Source organism: Salmo salar, chromosome 24 (assembly GCF_965601325.2).
Source record: "Salmo salar chromosome 24, fSalSal1, whole genome shotgun sequence".
NCBI classification, from domain to species: Eukaryota; Metazoa; Chordata; class Actinopteri; order Salmoniformes; family Salmonidae; genus Salmo; species Salmo salar.
Window position 1 is genome coordinate 1,887,067 of NC_138314.1, and position 18,087 is coordinate 1,905,153.

Below are 18,087 nucleotides of genomic sequence, written 5' to 3' on the forward strand. Positions count from 1 at the left end.
TATTGAAGAATCTCAAGGCATCAGTCAGGAAGTTAAAGCTTGGTCACAAATGGGTCTTCCAAATGGACAATGACCCCAAGCATACTTCCAAAGTTGTGGCAAAATGGCTAATGACAACAAAGTCAAGGTATTGGAGTGGCCATCACAAAGCCCTGACATCAGTCCTATAGAAAATGTGTGGGCACAACTGAAAAAGTGTGTGCGAGCAAGGAGGCCTACAAACTTGACTCAGTTACACCAGCTCTGTCAGGAGGACTGGGCCAAAATTCACCCAACTTATTGTGGGAAGCTTGTGGAAGGCTACCCAAAACGTTTAACCCAAGTTAAACAATATAAAGGCAATGCTACCAAATACTAATTGAGTGTATGTAAACTTCTGACATACTGGGAATGTGATGAAAGAAATAAAAGCTGAAATAAATCATTCTCTATACTAATATTCTGACATTTCACATTATTAAAATAAAGTGGTGATCTTAATTTACCTAATTCACTTTTTACTAGGATTAAATGTCAGGAATTGTGAACATTTTTGTTTAAATGTATTTGGCTTAGGTGTATGTAAACTTCCAACTTCAACTGTATGTGCCCTCTGTTCCCCATTGTCCTTGTCGATTATTGTCCCCATGTCCGTTGTTCTTGTGAGTACCTTTGCTCTGTTGTTTTGACTTTTGTGCTACGTGTTATTGTGCACTTGTTATCACGAGTCCAGTCCCGTGTATTATTTAGAGATTTACACCTCGCTCTTTTGTTTGGGTTGCATCCCTGTGTTTTATATACAGTGGGGAGAACAAGTATTTGATACACTGCCGATTTTGCAGGTTTTCCTACTTACAAAGCATGTAGAGGTCTGTAATTTTTATCATCGGTACACTTCAACTGTGAGAGACGGAATCTAAAACAAAAATCCAGAAATTCACATTGTATGATTTTTAACTTATTTGGGATAGGTGGCAGTATTTTCACGGCCGTATAAAAAACGTACCCGATTTAATCTGGTTACTTCTCCTGCCCAGAAACTAGAATATGCATGTAATTAGTAGATTTGGATAGAAAACACTCCAAAGTTTCTAAAACTGTTTGAATGGTGTCTGTGAGTATAACAGAACTCATATGGCAGGCCAAAACCTGAGAAGATTCCATACAGGAAGTGCCCTGTCTGACAATTTGTTGTCCTTCTGTTCCATCTCTATTGAAAATACAGCATCTGTGCTGTAACGTGACATTTTCTAAGGCTTCCATTGGCTCTCTAAAGCCGCCAGAAAGTGGAATGGGGTGTCTGGTGTCTCTGGGCGAAGAACAGTAGGAGGATTTGTAAGTGGTCAGCCTGGGGACAATGACACTGGAGATGCGCGGTCACGAGACTACTCCATTTTTTTCTTTCAGCCTTTGAATGAATACAACGTTGCCCGGTTGGAATATTATCGCTATTTTACGAGAAAAATAGCATAAAAATTGATTTCAAACAGCGTTTGACATGCTTCTAAGTACGGTAATGGAATATTTAAAAAAATGTTATCACGAAATGCGCTCGCGCGTCACCCTTCTGAACGCACAAACAAAACGGAGCTATTTGTATATAACTATGGATTATTTGGAACCAAAACAACATTTGTTGTTGAAGTAGAAGTCCTGGGAGTGCATTCTGACAAAGAACAGCAAAGGTAATCCAATTTTTCAAATAGTAATTTTGAGTTTAGGTTGTCCCAAACTTGGTGGGTGTCAAAATAGCTAGCCGTGATGGCCGAGCTATGTACTCAGAATATTGCAAAATGTGCTTTCGCCGAAAAGCTATTTTAACATCTGACACCGCGATTGCATAAAGGAGTTCTGTATCTATAATTCTTAAAATAATTGTTATGTATTTTGTGAACGTTTATCATGAGTAATTTAGTAAATTCACCGGAGGTTTTCGGTGGGTATGCTAGTTCTGAACATCACATGCCAATGTAAAAAGCTGTTTTTTGATATAAATATGAACTTGATTGAACAAAACATGCATGTATTGTATAACATAATGTCCTAGGAGTGTCATCTGATGAAGATCATCAAAGGTTAGTGCTGCATTTAGCTGTGGTTTGGGTTTCTGTGACATATATGCTTGCTTGGAAAATGGCTGTGTGATTATTTGTGTCTATGTACTCTCCTAACATAATCTAATGTTTTGCTTTCGCTGTAAATCCTTTTTGAAATCGGACAATGTGGTTAGAATAACGAGAGTCATCTTTAAAATGGTGTAAAATAGTTGATTGTTTGAGAAAATTGAATTGTTGTATTTTAGTTGGTTTTGTATTTCGCGCCGTGCGATGCCATTGGCTGTTGGCTAGGGGTTCCGCTAGCGGAACGTCTGTCCTCAACAGGTTAAGTAATTTATTTGCATTTTATTGCATGACACAAGTATTTGATCACCTACCAACCAGTAAGAATTCCGGCTCTCACAGACCTGTTAGTTTTTCTTTAAGAAGCCCTCCTGTTCTCCACTCATTACCTGTATTAACTGCACCTGTTTGAACTCGTTACCTGTATAAAAGACACCTGTCCACACATTCAATAAAATGGACTCCAACCTCTCCACAATGGCCAAGACCAGAGAGCTGTGTAAGGACATCAGGGATAGAATTTTAGACCTGCACAAGGCTGGGATGGGCTACAGGACAATAGGCAAGCAGCTTGGTGAGAAGGCAACAACTGTTGCCGCAATTATTAGAAAATGTAGTCATTTAGCAGACACTCTTATCCAGAGCGACTTACAGTAGTGAATGCATACATTTCATACATTTTTTTTTTCCTGTGCTGGCCCCCCGTGGGAATCGAACCCACAACCCTGGCGTTGCAAACACCATGCGTTGCAAACACCATGCTCTACCAACTGAGCTACAGGGAAGAAGTTCAGGATGACAGTCAGTCACCCTCGGTCTGGGGCTCCATGCAAGGTCTCACCTCGTGGGGCATCAATGATCATGAGGAAGGTGAGGGATCAGCCCAGAACTACACGGCAGGACCTGGTCAATGACCTGAAGAGAGCTGGGACCACAGTCTCAAAGAAAACCATTAGTAACACACTACGCCGTCATGGATTAAAACCCTGCAGCGCACGCAAGGTCCCCCTGCTCAAGCCAGCGCATGTCCAGGCCCGTCTGAAGTTTGCCAATGACCATCTGGATGATCCAGAGGAGGAATGGGAGAAGGTCATGTGGTCTGATGAGACAAAAATAGAGCTTTTTGGTCTAAACTCCACTCGCCGTGTTTGGAGGAAGAAGAAGGATGAATACAACCCCAAGAACACCATCCCAACCGTGAAGCATGGAGGTGGAAACATCATTCTTTGGGGATGCTTTTCTGCAAAGGGGACAGGACGACTGCACCGTATTGAGGGGAGGATGGATGGGGCCATGTATCACGAGATCTTGGCCAACAACCTCCTTCCCTCAGTAAGAGCATTGAAGATGGGTCATGGCTGGGTCTTCCAGCATGACAACGACCCGAAACACACAGCCAGGACAACTAAGGAGTGGCTCCGTAAGAAGCATCTCAAGGTCCTGGAGTGGCCTAGCCAGTCTCCAGACCTGAACCCAATAGAAAATCTTTGGAGGGAGCTAAAATTCTGTATTGCCCAGCGACAGCCCCGAAACCTGAAGGATCTGGAGAAGGTCTGTATGGAGGAGTGGGCCAAAATCCCTGCTGCAGTGTGTGCAAACCTGGTCAAGAACTACAGGAAACGTATGATCTCTGTAATTGCAAACAAAGGTTTCTATACCAAATATTAAGTTCTGCTTTTCTGATGTATCAAATACTTGTCATGCAATAAAATGCAAATTAATTACTTAAAAATCATACAATGTGATTTTCTGGATTTTTGTTTTAGATTCCGTCTCTCACAGTTGAAGTGTACCTATGTTAAAATTACAGACCTCTACATGCTTTGTAAGTAGGAAAACCTGCAAAATCGGCAGTGTATCAAATACTTGTTCTCCCCACTGTACGTACATACATACATACGTACATACATACGTACATACATACATACATACATACATACATACATACATACATACATACATACATACATACATACATACATAAAACACAGGGATGCAACCCAAACAAAAGAGCGAGGTGTAAACCTCTAAATAATACACGGGACTAGACCTGTAATAACAAGTGCACAATACACACAATACACACACACAATCACACACACACACACACACACACACACACACACACACGTGTTTGTTTTGGGCTTCGTCCCCATCGTTTTCATGACGTACTTTATTTTAGGTGGAGAAATAAAAAACCCTATTACGTATTCCTGCGCCTGTCTCCTATCATTCTACAGTGTGACATGTATGAGAAGACATATTTGTTAATTCAATGTACACAATATCGGTGCTTTATCTGTGGAATATGTGAAAGGCTAATATCGCCCGATGATATCGGTCAACCGATTTATCGGTCGGGCTCTAGTATTAATCATATAGATGAGCTTTTGGGGATGTGTCAATTGTCAAGTGGTCTGGTCCGTTCGTTACCTTTTTGGACGGTCAGAATTTATTTTGCCAAGAAAAAGGGCATTATAGACAGCTTTAGTTGTACTTCAAATAATCACTTGATATGCTAACCTGTCTCTGTCTCTCCCTCTTCCAGCTCTGGGGGACATTACTTGCACTCTGCTGCTGCTCAACTCAGACTTTACCACCGCTTGGAATGTCAGGTATGGACACCAGCCAATGACTCCAGCTCCCACCAGCTGTGTTGTGTATTAGGGCCGGGACGAAAGCAGTATCGCGATACTCGTTAGTATTGGAAACAAACATTATGTTGTCATCCAGAGTCACATTTATTTATTTTCCAAGTTATAGCATGCAATATTTTACATACAGCAGGTTTAGAAAGGACCAAAGCTTTCGTTCTGCTTCATGTTTTAATTTTTGCCATGGAAAAAATATTGCAATACTAGTATCATCCCGGCCCTATTGTGTATAAGCTACATGTGTATATATGTTGTGGCAGCAATAACAAAGTCCTGTAAATAGACCCACTCCGTCCGCTCACTCCCTATCAGCTAGACAGACAAAAACTACCAGAATGCTTCAGTCAGTACTGTGTTGAAATATTAACTATCCTGAATTCTTAGCTGCTCTGAAGAAATTAGGCCAAGCTGTCTTTTTACTTGTTTGAACCTCCGCTGAGTCCCCTCATATTTGTTTTTGCTTTGTCTTTACGGGGTATTGTGTGTATATTGATGAGGGAAAACATTTATTTATACATTTTAGAATAAGGCTGTAATGTAACAAAATGTGAAAAAAGTCAAGGGGTCTGAATACTTTCCGAATGCACTGTATATATAGCCTTCCCTGTGGCTCAGTTGGTAGAACATGGTGTGTGCAACGCCAGGGTTGTGGGTTCGATTCCCACGGGGGGCCAGTACAAAAAAATGCATGAAATGAAATGTATGCATTCATTACTGTAAGTCGCTCTGGATAAGAGCGTCTGCTAAATGACTAAAATGTCTAAAAATGTCTAAATGTCTATATTGTCTCATTGCATCAGTCTTTTATTCTTCTTTCTAGCTATTTCAATCTCACGGTTTGATGTTAGACATTCACCATCTTTCAAAAGAAAATGAAAAGCCACACACTCGGGTAGCTTTGATGCAATCATTTCTTAACACTAATTACAATAATTTATTTATCAACGTTTCGACAGCAAGCTGTCTTCATCAAGGTTTCAAAAGATTCAGTCTCCAATAGAGCCAGACCGATAAATCAGTTGACGGATATTATCGGCCGATATTACCCTTTCACAAAAATATTTATATCAGTCTTTATTCCACAGATAAAGCACCGATATTATATACATAGAATAAACAAATATGTCTGCTCATTTGCAGTAATTTTTCGAAAATGTCAATGGTTGCCTGAAGAGTGCCTGACATCATTCAGCCCTAGGTCACAACGTGAGAGCGAGTAGGCATGGTAGTTTGACGGTGAATAGCTTGCCACAGCCAGTGTATATGAATAAGTAAATAATCAAAAGAACACTTCACCAAGCAAGCAGCCCTGTCCTCTTCACTAAGGCCATGTGTTTGCATTCATGATAAGTAGCTAACGTTTGCTAGCTAGATAAATTAGAACGTGTGACTAACGTTTTCAGTCATCCGAGCATGCCAATTTTCAGTGTAATGTACGTATGGTTTCTGTGAGAAAACATTGTTGTAATGAACAGCTAGCTTGTGCTTGTCATAACTTACTCTCATTGCGAGGTTGCCATAAAGTGACCTTTGACTGTTGTAAACACTGTAGTAACTGCATTTCAATGCTTATTTGTGAACAGTGCAGTTTTCAGATTTACTTTGAAAGAAAGTTTAATTCATTCAGCCAGACACCCCTTGTGGCGGTTTAGCACAAACACTTTTGCATTCTTCTTATCCACTGCCATAGATAGACATCTTTAAGTTGTACCTAAGAAGGTAAACTAAACAAGTTTTACTGTCGTATTTATAGAGGAAATTGTTTCCTTTTGGTGGATTTCCTGTAAACCACAAATAAAATGTTCTTAAATAATGTTCATTGTAATATTTTGTTAAGAAATCATAATTTATAGTATCTGTTAATCCTTTAGAGCACAATTTGTGTAAGAAAAGGTTGGTTTTTCATTTCACCCTGGGATTCAGTGACTTTTGCGCCCCTAAAAATCGGTATCGGACGCAGAAATCCCATATCGGTCGGTCTCTACTCTCCAATTTGTTCTTTCTGGAGATACACTATATACACCAAAGTATGTGGACACCCCTTTAGATTTGTGAATTTGGCTATATCAGCCACATCCGCTGCTGACGGGTATAAATTAAAGCACAAAGCCATGCAATCTACATAGACAAACATTGGCAGTAGAATAGCCTTAGTAATGAAGAGCTCAGTAACTTTCAACGTGGTGATACCACCTTTCCAACAAGTCAGTTCATAAAATTTTTGCCCTGCTAGAGCTGCCAGGGTCAACTATAAGTGCTGTTATTGTTAAATGGAAACGTCTAAGACCAACAACAGCTCAGCCGCAATGTGGTAGGCCACAATGTGGTAGGCCACACAAGCTCACAGAACGGGAACGCAGAGTGCTGAAGCGCGTAGTGCGTAAAAATCATCTGTCCTCGGTTGTGACACTCACTACAGAGTTCCAAACTGCTTCTGGAATCTACTTCAGCCCAAGAAATGTTTGTCGGGAGCTTGGTTTCCATGCACGAGCAGCCTCACACAAACCTAAGATCACCAAGTGTCGGCTGGAGTGGTATGAAGCTTGCCGCCATTGGACTCTGGAGCAGTGGAAACGCATTCTCTGGCGTGATGAATCTAGCTTCACCATCTGGCCATCTGACGGACGAATCTGGGTTTGGAGGATGCCAAGGGAACGCTACCTGCACGAATGCATAGTGCCACCTGTAAAGATTGGTGGAGAAGGAATAATGGTCTGGGGCTGTTTTTCATGGTTCGGACTAGGCCCTTTAGATCCAGAGAAGGGAAGTCTTAACGCTACAACATACATTCTAGACGATTCTGTGCTTCCAACTTTGTGGCAACAGTTTGGGGAAGGCCCTTTCCTGTTTCAGCATGACAATCAAATACAATTTTATTTGTCACATGCACTAAATACAACAGGTGTAGACCTTACAGTGAAATGCTTACTTACAAGCCCTTAACCAGCAATGCAGTTTTAAGAAAAATAAGTGTTAAGTAAAAAATATGCCCCTGTGCACAAAGCGAGTTCCATGCAGAAATGGTTTGTCAAGATCGGTGTGGAAGAACTTGACTGGCCTGCACAGAGCCCTGACCTCAATTTTATCGAATACCTTTGGGATGAGTTGGAATGTTGACTACGAGCCAGGCCTAATCGCCCAACATCAGTACCTGACCTCACTAATACTCTTTTGGCTGAATGGAAGCAAGTACCCGCAGCAATGTTCCAACATCCTAGTGGAAAGCCTTCCCAGAAGAGTAGAGGCTGTTATAGCAGGAAAGGGGGGACCAACTTCATATTAATACCCATGATTTTGGAATGATATGTTCAACATGCAGGTGTCCACATACTTTTGTTCATGTAGTGTATTTTGGCCAGCTATAGGTTGTATTGAGTTGTGGGCCCTATTCATGAATTGCACTTTTCATGAACATTTGTTTTAGAACTGACACCCAACTAAGCGTTTTCCTCATTGCATTGTCAATTGACACTGATGAAGAGATATATATATATATATATATATATATATATATATATATTTATATATATATTTTTTTTTTACTCCCCTTTTTCTCCTCAATTTCGATCTTGTCTCATCGCTACAGCTTTCCAACGGGCTCAGGAGGCAAAGGTCGAGTCACGCGTCCTCCGAAACATGACCCGCCAAATCGCACTTCTTAACACCCGCCCGCTTAACCCGGAAGCCAGCCGCACCAATGTGTCGGATTAAACACTGTTCACCTGCTTAATTTAGAAATGTCATTGTATGCTGAACTAAAAATATAAACTCAACATGCAACAATTTCAAAGATAAATCAAAAAGAAACAGAGTTACAGGACATCAGTCAATTGAAAAAAAATATTTGGCTTTAATCTATGGATTTCACATGATTTTATAAATGTATTTATTTGTAATAATGACAATTACAACAATACTGAATATACACTTTTATTTTAACTTAATAACTTCATAATACATAAATAAAATCTATTTGGTCTCAAATAAATAATGAAACATGTTCAATTTGATTTAAATAATGCAAAAACACAGTGTTGGAGAAGAAAGTATAAGTGCAATATGTGCAATGTAAAAAAAGATCACGTTTAAGTCCCTTGCTCAGAACATATGAAAGTTTGTGGTTCCTTTTAACATGAGTCTTCAATATTCCCAGTTAATACGTTTTAGTTATAGGAATTATAGGACTATTTCTCTCTATACCATTTGTATTTCATATACCTTTCACTATTGGATGTTCTTATAGGCACTATAGTATTGCCAGCCTAATCTCGGGAGTTGATAGGCTTGAAGTCATAAACAGCGCTGTGCTTCAAGCATTGCGAAGAGCTGCTGGCAAACGCAGGAAAGTGCTGTTTGAATGAAGGCTTACGAGCCTGCTGCTGCCTACCACCGCTCAGTCAGACTGATCTATCAAATATCAAATCATAGACTTAATTATAATATAATTAACACACAGAAATACGAGCCTTCGGTCATTAATGTGGTCAATTCTGGAATTTATTATTTTTATAACAAAACATTTATTCTTTCAGTGAAATACGGAACCGTTCCGTATTTTATCGAATGGGTGGCAACCCTAAGTCTAAATATTGTTGTTACATTGCACAACCTTCAATGTTATGTCATAATTATGTAAAATTCTGGCAAATTATTTACGGTCTTTGTTAGGAAGAAATGGTCTTCACAGAGTTCGCAACGAGCCAGGCGGCCCAAACTGCTGCATGTACCCTGACTCTGCTTGCACTGAACGCAATAGAAGTGACACAATTTCCCTAGTTAATATTGCCTGCTGACATTAATTTATTTTAACTAAAAATGCAGGTTTAAAAAATATGTACTTGTGTATTGATTTTAAGAAAGGCATTGATGTTTATGGTTAGGTACATTGGTGCAACTATTGTGCTTTTTTTTGCAAATGAGTTTTTGTTAAATCATCACCCGTTTGGCGAAGTAGGCTGTGATTAAATGATAAATTAATAGGCACCGAATTGATTATATGCTACGCAGGACAAGCTAGTTAAACTAGTTATATCATCAACCATGTGAAGTAAACTAGGGATTATCTTTTGATTGATAAAAAAAATAAAAAATAAATAAGTTTAATTCTAGCTAGCAACTTACCTTGGCTCCTTGCTGCACTCACGTAACAGGTGGTCAGCTTGCCACGCAGTCTCCTCGTGGATTGCAATGTAATCGGCCATAATCGGCATCCACAAATGCAGATTACCGATTGTTATGAAAACTTGAAATCGGCCCTAATTAACCGGCCATGCAGATTAATCGGTCGACCTGTGATCCAGAGCATCCCAAACGTGCTCAATGGGTGACATGTCTGAGTGTGCAGGTCATGAAAGAACGGGGACATTTTCAGTTCCCAGAAATTGTGTAAAGGTCCTTGCGACATGGGGCTGCGCATTATCATGCTGAAACATGAGGTGATGGCGGCGGATGAATGGCACGACAATGGGCCTCAGGATCTCGTCACGGTATATCTGTGCATTCAAATTGCCATCGATAAAATGCAATTGTGTTCGTTGTCCGTAACTTATGTCTGCCCATGCCATAACTCCTCCGCCACCATGGGACACTCAGTTCACAACATTGACATCAGCAAACCTCTCGCCCACACGACACCATACACATGGTCTGCCAAATTCGCTAAAACGACGTTGGAAGCGGCTTATGGTAGAGAAATTAACATTCAATTCTCAGGCAACACCTCTGGTGGACATTCCTGCAGTCAGCATGCCAATTGCACGCTCCCTCAAAGTCTGTGAAATTGTGTTGGAGTGGCCTTTTATTGTCCTGCTGGGGATTCAAGGTACGCTTGTGTAATGATCATGCTGTTTAATCAGCTTCTTGATATGTCACACCTGTCAGGTGAATGTATTATCTTGGTAAAGGAGAAATGCTCACTAACAGGAATGTAAACAAATTTGCCCCAAATTTTAGAATAATAAGCTTTTTGTGTGTATGGAACATTTCTGGGATCTCTTATTTCAGCGCATGAAATATGGGACCAACACTTTACATGTTGCGTTTTATAATTTTGTTCAGTGTATTTCCAGGCCACTATAGTGTAATTTAGACTGAACAGTCATTAGTGACTGTTCAAAATGACTGGACATCACTTGACTTTTGGGCACCAATGCTGCGGCGTCTGTAGGATGTTCATAACAATGGAAACAACGAGACAGAGTGACGGAGCTGCAACCCATGAATTCGGAGTTGAGATGACCAAGTGTAACAGTATTGCTTCCTTCCCTCTTCTTGCCCCAAACTGGGCTTGAACCAGTAACTCTCTGAACTAGAGTTGGGCGATATTCCGATAGCATCGTCTATCGACGATAATTGACGGCCTCCGTCAATGGTGACGACATTGTGATGTGACAGATGATGGTCTATTTGAACTTAACGTAGTCTCGCAGTGCACAGCGGGGTAGCACACAAGTGACATTCCGAGTAATTTGTCTATTTCTATTTGCTGTAGTCTATTTCAATAAATATGTTTTCTACAGAACGCTAGAGTGGAATATAGGCCAGACAAAGTGGAGAATCCTACCAAAGCAGTGCAAAATGTACCGTCAGAAAATATTGTTTATCTCTCTGCATGGGCCTTAGGCTATAGCCTAAACCTATTAAAAAAATGTAGAACATAACTATCTTGTCTAGCTGTTTTTAAAAACTTGGCCTATATTCCATTCTCTCTCCATTCGATAGGCTGTGAGAATGACTTCGGGCTATTGGCTATGCTTCCATCGTTTTGTGCATGGCCCTCTTCCAATAAAACAATGAATCTAACGGAGTTACATCTCAAAACCTTATTTGAATAGCCTTAAAACATAAGGTAGCCAGGGGACTAATAATGAGAGAGAACAAACAATGTCAATAGCCTATAATAAAATCGAATGACAAGTTTAATCAAGTTTAAGCTTATTAAGAAAGAAATGATCCATGGGGGCCAGAAAAATTCAGCCAAAAACATATCCTCCTACTAAGCCTATCATAGAAGCTTTAAGACAAGTTAAAGGTTGCAATATGCAGAAGTTGCTGTGCCATTTCCTGGTTGCTAATATTCTAATAGTTTGCCTAATTTCAGTTTATGTGACAAAACAAGCAAGCAGGTGTAGAGAATCATTGTACCATCTAAACTGCTGTGAAATATATGTTCAATAACCAAAATGATAGTATTTTCAGCTGTTTGAAGCTGATGTTCAAAACCGAAAGTAAAAGACTCAAAAACAAACTTAAGAACGGGAAGCATAAAAATAGCGCACATAGAACAGATCTACCTCTTCTTAGACTTGCTTTCAATGATAATGACATTTCACATTCTTAAAATAAAGTGGTGATCCTAACTGACCTAAGACAGGGACTTTTTACTAGGATCAAATGTCAGGAATTGTGAAAAACTGAGTTTAAATGTATTTGGCTAAGGTGTATGTAAACTTCCGACTTCAACTGTATGAACTTTCACAGTGAATGTTTTTGTTTATACGTTTCGTGCGAATTAATTGAACATCGCCAAATGCATCATAAAAAAATATTGGGCCTATTTAATGCAAACCTTGCTGTTAATAGATCACAATGCGGCATACAACTGAGCTAAACGTTTGTAAATGACAAGTTCACTTTGTCATTCATAGCCTAAAAACGCATATCAAGTGCAAATGCGCTCTTTTGCCCGTATCTGAAGGCTGGGAGGTATTTAGGATGTCTCCTACTGTGGATCGGTAAAATATCGTAATGATTATGATTACACTACCTTCATTCAAATATTATGGCGACACTTGGAAACCAAGCTCAAGTTTTCAGTGTGGCCTGTTATCGTCCAGACTTGTTGAAATATCTTCTGGCCTTGAAAAAAATCTCCAGGCTTTTGTCATGGATGTCAATTTTTGGAAAAATAAAACAATTCTTACAGGTGGCAGTTTGGGGAAGAAAAAAAAAACGAATCCCGTCCGAATCGTTCTCTGGTATAACGGACATTCTGTGGTAATAAATACATAACCAATGTTCTATTGTAATACTAGTCCCGTGCGAATAGGGCTAAAGACAACACCCTGGTCAAATCATTCTGTCATACAAAATATGTATCCAACTGTCAAGGTCACATACCTAATCGTTGCCTGGTATATTTCATTAAGCCCTAGCTGCCTTCAAACATTTGCTCATTTGGCAGATAATAAAACAATTAGTCCACTACCATGGTGTAGGCTATTTAGCCTGTGAATGTGTTTGCTTGTACATTGAGTGTCTTTGAGGATCTAACTTGCCTAACTTTGATCAATTCAAATAACTTCTTTTTCCTGTGAGAAGTTTTTGTGTTTCATAAAACAAAAACAAGTATGCAAATAGCATGCAAACAAATGTGCAGTAACATAACATTCACATCCGGTAGAGAACATTGAGATTGACAGTCATTGAATAGTTCCTCTCTTCTGTCTGTTTTGGCAGGAAGGAGCTGCTGCAATGTGGCGCCCTAAATCCAGAGAGAGACCTGTACCTAGGAAAACTGGCCCTCACCAAGTTCCCCAAGAGCCCCGAGACATGGATACACAGGTAGGACTGGAAAGGGGTGTGTGTGTGTGTGTGTGTGTGGTGTTTGCCTGCGCGTGTCCACGTTCAATATTTTAAAATATTAAACTGTAACTGCCGGTTTTACGATGCATGTTTAGTCACCAGTGGACCAAAATATTTGAGTGCTTCTAAAACGATGGCATTTATAGGTTCCACTGTAAATCCTCTCACACACTTAAACACAACACACACTGATACATACACACACTCACACATTTACACACACTCAAACATGTCACATGCACATACACACGGTTAAACAGGTCCAATCTTTACTGCCTCTACTGAGTCCCTGCTCGACTCTAAACCAGGCAACAGAATAAATCTGTTAAAATATTATTGATGTAGTAAAGTTATACAATTTACCACCACTAACCCAAGCTGGGAGGGAGGAAGGGATGGAGAGAGTTAATGAGGGATGAAGAGAGAAGGAAAGCAAGAGAGTGTGGGTTGGAGAGAAAAGGGAGAGGTAGAGAGAGGAGAGAGAAGGATGGAGAAATACTTAGTAATAAAGAGAGAGAAACAGAGGAAGGCACAGAAGGAGTGAGAGAGTGGGGATATCTTTCTTGCGAGACGGACGGTCTAACCTATTTCCCACAGTTTAACCCCCCCCGTTCCCCACCATCCCCGTCATGTTAGATCAGGACCAAGCCCACGCCGGTAGGCTGTAGGATCACATCCCATTAGAAAGACACCCTGCGTGCCCCAAGGGACCCTAGGAAATTATGGTCACATGATTATCACTGGCCTGACACTGGTTTCATTCAGTATATTGTAGAAGGAGGGGGAAAAGGGAGGAAGGATGAGGGGCGAGAGGTAGAAAGCGGGTAGAAACAGAGAGAGAGAGAGAGAGAGAGGGACAATTACACACACTTACACACACACACACACACACACACACACACACACACAGTTGAAGTCGGAAGTTTACATACACCTTAGCCAAATACATTTAAACTCAGTTTCACAATTCCTGACATTTAATCCTTGTAAAAATTCCCTGTCTTAGGTCAGTTAGGATCACCACTTTATTTTAAGAATGTGAAATGTCAGAATAATAGTGGAGAGAATGATTTATTTCAGCTTTTATTTCTTTCATCACATTCCCAGTGGGTCAGAAGTTGACATACAATCAATTAGTATTTGATAGCATTGCCTTTAAATTGTTTAACTTGTGTCAAACGTTTTGGGTAGCCCTCCACAAGCTTCCAACAATAAATTGGGTACATTTTAGCCCATTCCTCCTGACAGAGCTGGTGTAACGGAGTCAGGTTTAAAAAAATATATATATATATGTATTTCGCCTTTATTTAACCAGGTAGGCTAGTTGAGAGCAAGTTCTCATTTACAACTGCGACCTGGCCAAGATAAAGCACACAGTAGAAAAAAAGTCTATATACAATGTGTGCAAATGAGGAAAGATAAGGGAGGTAAGGCAATAAATAGGCCATGGTGGCAAAGTAATTACAATATAGCAATTAAACACTGGAATGGTAGATGTGCAGAAGATGACTGTGCAAGTAGAGATACTGGGGTGCAAAGGAGCAAGATAAATACAGTATGGGGATGAGGTAGTTGGAAGGGCTATGTATGGGCTATGTACAGGTGCAGTGACCTGTGAGCTACTCTGACAGCTGGTGCTTAAAGCTAGTGAGGGAGATATGAGTCTCCAGCTTCAGTGATTTTTGCAGTTTGTTCCAGTCATTGGCAGCAGAGAACTGGAAGGAAAGGCGGCCAAATGAGGAATTGGCTTTGGGAGTGACCAGTGAGATATACCTGCTGGAGCGCGTGCTATGGGTGGGTGCTGCTATGGCGACCAGTGAGCTGAGATTAGGCGGGGCTTTACCTAGCAGAGACTTGTAGATGACCTGGAGCCAGTGGGTTTGGTGACGGGTAATGAAGCGAGGGCCAGCCAATGAGAGCGTACAGGTCGCAGTGGTGGGTAGTATATTGGGCTTTGGTGACAAAACGGATGGCACTGTGGTAGACTGAATCCAATTTGTTGAGTAGAGTGTTAGAGGCTATTTTATAAGTGACATCGTCAAGGATCGGTAGGATGGTCAGTTTTACGAGGGTATGTTTGGCAGCATGAGTGAAGGATGCTTTGTTGCGAAATAGGAAGCCGATTCTAGATTTAATTTTGGATTGGACATGTTTAATGTGAGTCTGGAAGGAGAGTTTACGGTCTAACCAGACACCCAGGTATTTGTAGTTGTCCACATATTCTAAGTCAGAACCGTCCAGAGTAGTGATGCTGGAAGGGCGGGCAGGTGCGGGCAGTGATCGGTTGAAGAGCATGCATTTAGTTTTACTTGCATTTACGAGCAGTTGGAGGCCACGGAAAGAGAGTTGTATGGCATTGAAGCTTGTCTGGAGGTTAGTTAACACAGTGTCCAAAGAAGAGCCTGAAGTATACAGAATGGTGTCGTCTGCGTAGAGGTGGATCAGAGAATCACCAGCAGCAAGAGCGACGTCATTGATGTATACAGAGAAAAGAGTTGGCCCGAGAATTGAACCCTGTGGCACCCCCATAGAGACAGCCAGAGGTCCGGACAACAGGCCCTCCGATTTGACACACTGAACTCTATCAGAGAAGTAGTTGGTGAACCAGGCGAGGCAATCATTTGAGAAACCAAGGCTGTTGAGTCTGCCAATAAGAATGTGGTGATTGACAGAGTCGAACGTCTTGGCCAGGTCAATGAATACGGCTGCACAGTAATGTGAGGTGCACCCATGACCAGCTTTGAAACCAGATTGCATAGCGGAGAATGTACGGTGGGATTCGAAATGGTCGGTAATCTGTTTGTTAACTTGGCTTTCGAAGGCCTTACAAGGCAGGGTAGGATAGATTTAGATCTGTAGCAGTTTGGGTCTAGAGTGACTCCCCCTTTGAAGAGGGGGATGACCGCGGCAGCTTTCCAATCTTTGGGAATCTCAGACAATACGAAAGAGAGGTTGAACAGGCTGGTAATAGGGGTTGCAACAATTTCGGCAGACAATTTTAGAAAGAGAGGATCCAGATTGTCTAGCCCAGCTGATTTGTAGGGTTCCAGATTTTGCAGCTCTTTCAGAACATCAGCTATCTGGATTTGGGTGAAGGAGAAATGGGGGAGGCTTGGGCGAGTTGATGTGGGGAGTGCAGGGCTGTTGACCGGGGTAGGGGTAGCCAGGTGGAAAGTATGGCCAGCCATAGAAAAATGCTGATTGAAATTCTCAATTATAGTGGATTTATCGACGTTGACAGTGTTTCCTAGCCTCAGTGCAGTGGGCAGCTGGGAGGAGGTGCTCTTATTCTCCATGGACTTTACAGTGTCCCAGAACGTTTTTGAGTTCGTGCTACAGGATGCACATTTCTGCTTGAAAAAGCTAGCCTTAGCTTTCCTAACTGCCTGTGTATATTGGTTCCTAACTTCCCTGCAAAAGATGCTAATACAGAACGCCACAGGATGTTTTTGTGCTGGTCAAGGGCAGTCAGGTCTGGAGAGAACCAAGGGCTATATCTGTTCCTGCTTCAATTTTTTTTGAAAGGGGCATGCTTATTTAAGATGGTGAGGAAGGCACTTTTAAAGAATAACCAGGCGTCCTCTACTGACGGTATGAGGTCAATATCCTTTCAGGATACCCGGGCCAGGTCGATTAGAAAGGCCTGCTCGCTGAAGTGTTTTAGGGAGCGTTTGACAGTGATGAGGGTTGGTCGTTTGACCGCAGACCCATTACGGATGCAGGCAATGATGCAGTGATCGCTGAGATCTTGGTTGAAAACAGCAGAGGTGTATTTGGAGGGCAAGTTGGTTTGGATGATATCTATGAGGGTGCCCATGTTTACGGATTTGGGGTTGTACCTGGTGGGTTCATTGATAATTTGTGTGAGATTGAGGGCATCAAGCTTAGATTGTAGGATGGCCGGGGTGTTAAACATGTCCCAGTTTAGGTCACCTAGCAGCACGAGCTCTGAAGATAGATGGGGGGCAATCAGTTCACATATGGTGTCCAGGGCACAGCTGGGGGCAGAGAGTGGTCTATAGCAAGTGGCAACGATGAGAGACTTGTTTCTTGAAGGTGGATTTTTGAAAATAGAAGCTTGAGTTGTTTGGGTACAGACCTGGATAGTAAGACAGAACTCTGCAGGCTGTCTCTGCAGTAGAATGCAACACCACCCCCTTTGGCAGTTCTATCTTGTCGGAAAATGTTATCGTTTGGGATGGAAATTTCAGGGTTTTTGGTGGTCTTTCTGAGCCAGGATTCGGACACGGCTAGGACATCCGGGTTGGCAGAGTGTGCTAGGGCAGTGAATAAAACAAACTTAGGGAGGAGGCTTCTGATGTTAACATGCATGAAACCAAGGCTTTTTCGGTTACAGAAGTCAACAAATGAGAGTGCCTGGGGACACGCAGGGCCTGGGTTAACCTCCACATCACCCGAGGAACAGAGGAGGACTAGGATGAGGGTACGGCTAAAGGCTATCAAAACTGGTCGTCTAGTACGTTGGGGACAGAGAATAAAAGGAGCAGATTTCTGGGCGTGGTAGAATAGATTCAGGGCATAATGTACAGACGGGTATGGTGGGGTGCGGGTACGGTGGAGGTAAACCCAGGAACCGAGTGATGATAAGAGAGGTTGCATCTCTGCTGCTAGATATGCTGGGTGAGGTCACCGCATGTGTGGGAGGTGGGACAAAGGAGGTATCTAAGGCATGTTGAGTGGGGCTAGGGGCTCAGCAGTAAACTAAAACAATGATAAATATCCTAAACAAC

General features: G+C 41.5%; 1 protein-coding gene across 1 annotated transcript in view; it reads left to right on the top strand.

The window, feature by feature from the left end:
* Positions 1 to 18,087, top strand: part of LOC106584890 (protein prenyltransferase alpha subunit repeat-containing protein 1) — a 166,892-nt gene that overhangs the window by 22,441 nt on the left and 126,364 nt on the right. Inside the window, exons 3-4 of the mRNA XM_045706657.2 lie at positions 4,648 to 4,714; positions 13,211 to 13,315. Of these exons, the coding sequence (XP_045562613.1) occupies positions 4,648 to 4,714; positions 13,211 to 13,315 (172 nt within the window). The remainder of the gene's footprint in view (positions 1 to 4,647; positions 4,715 to 13,210; positions 13,316 to 18,087) is intronic.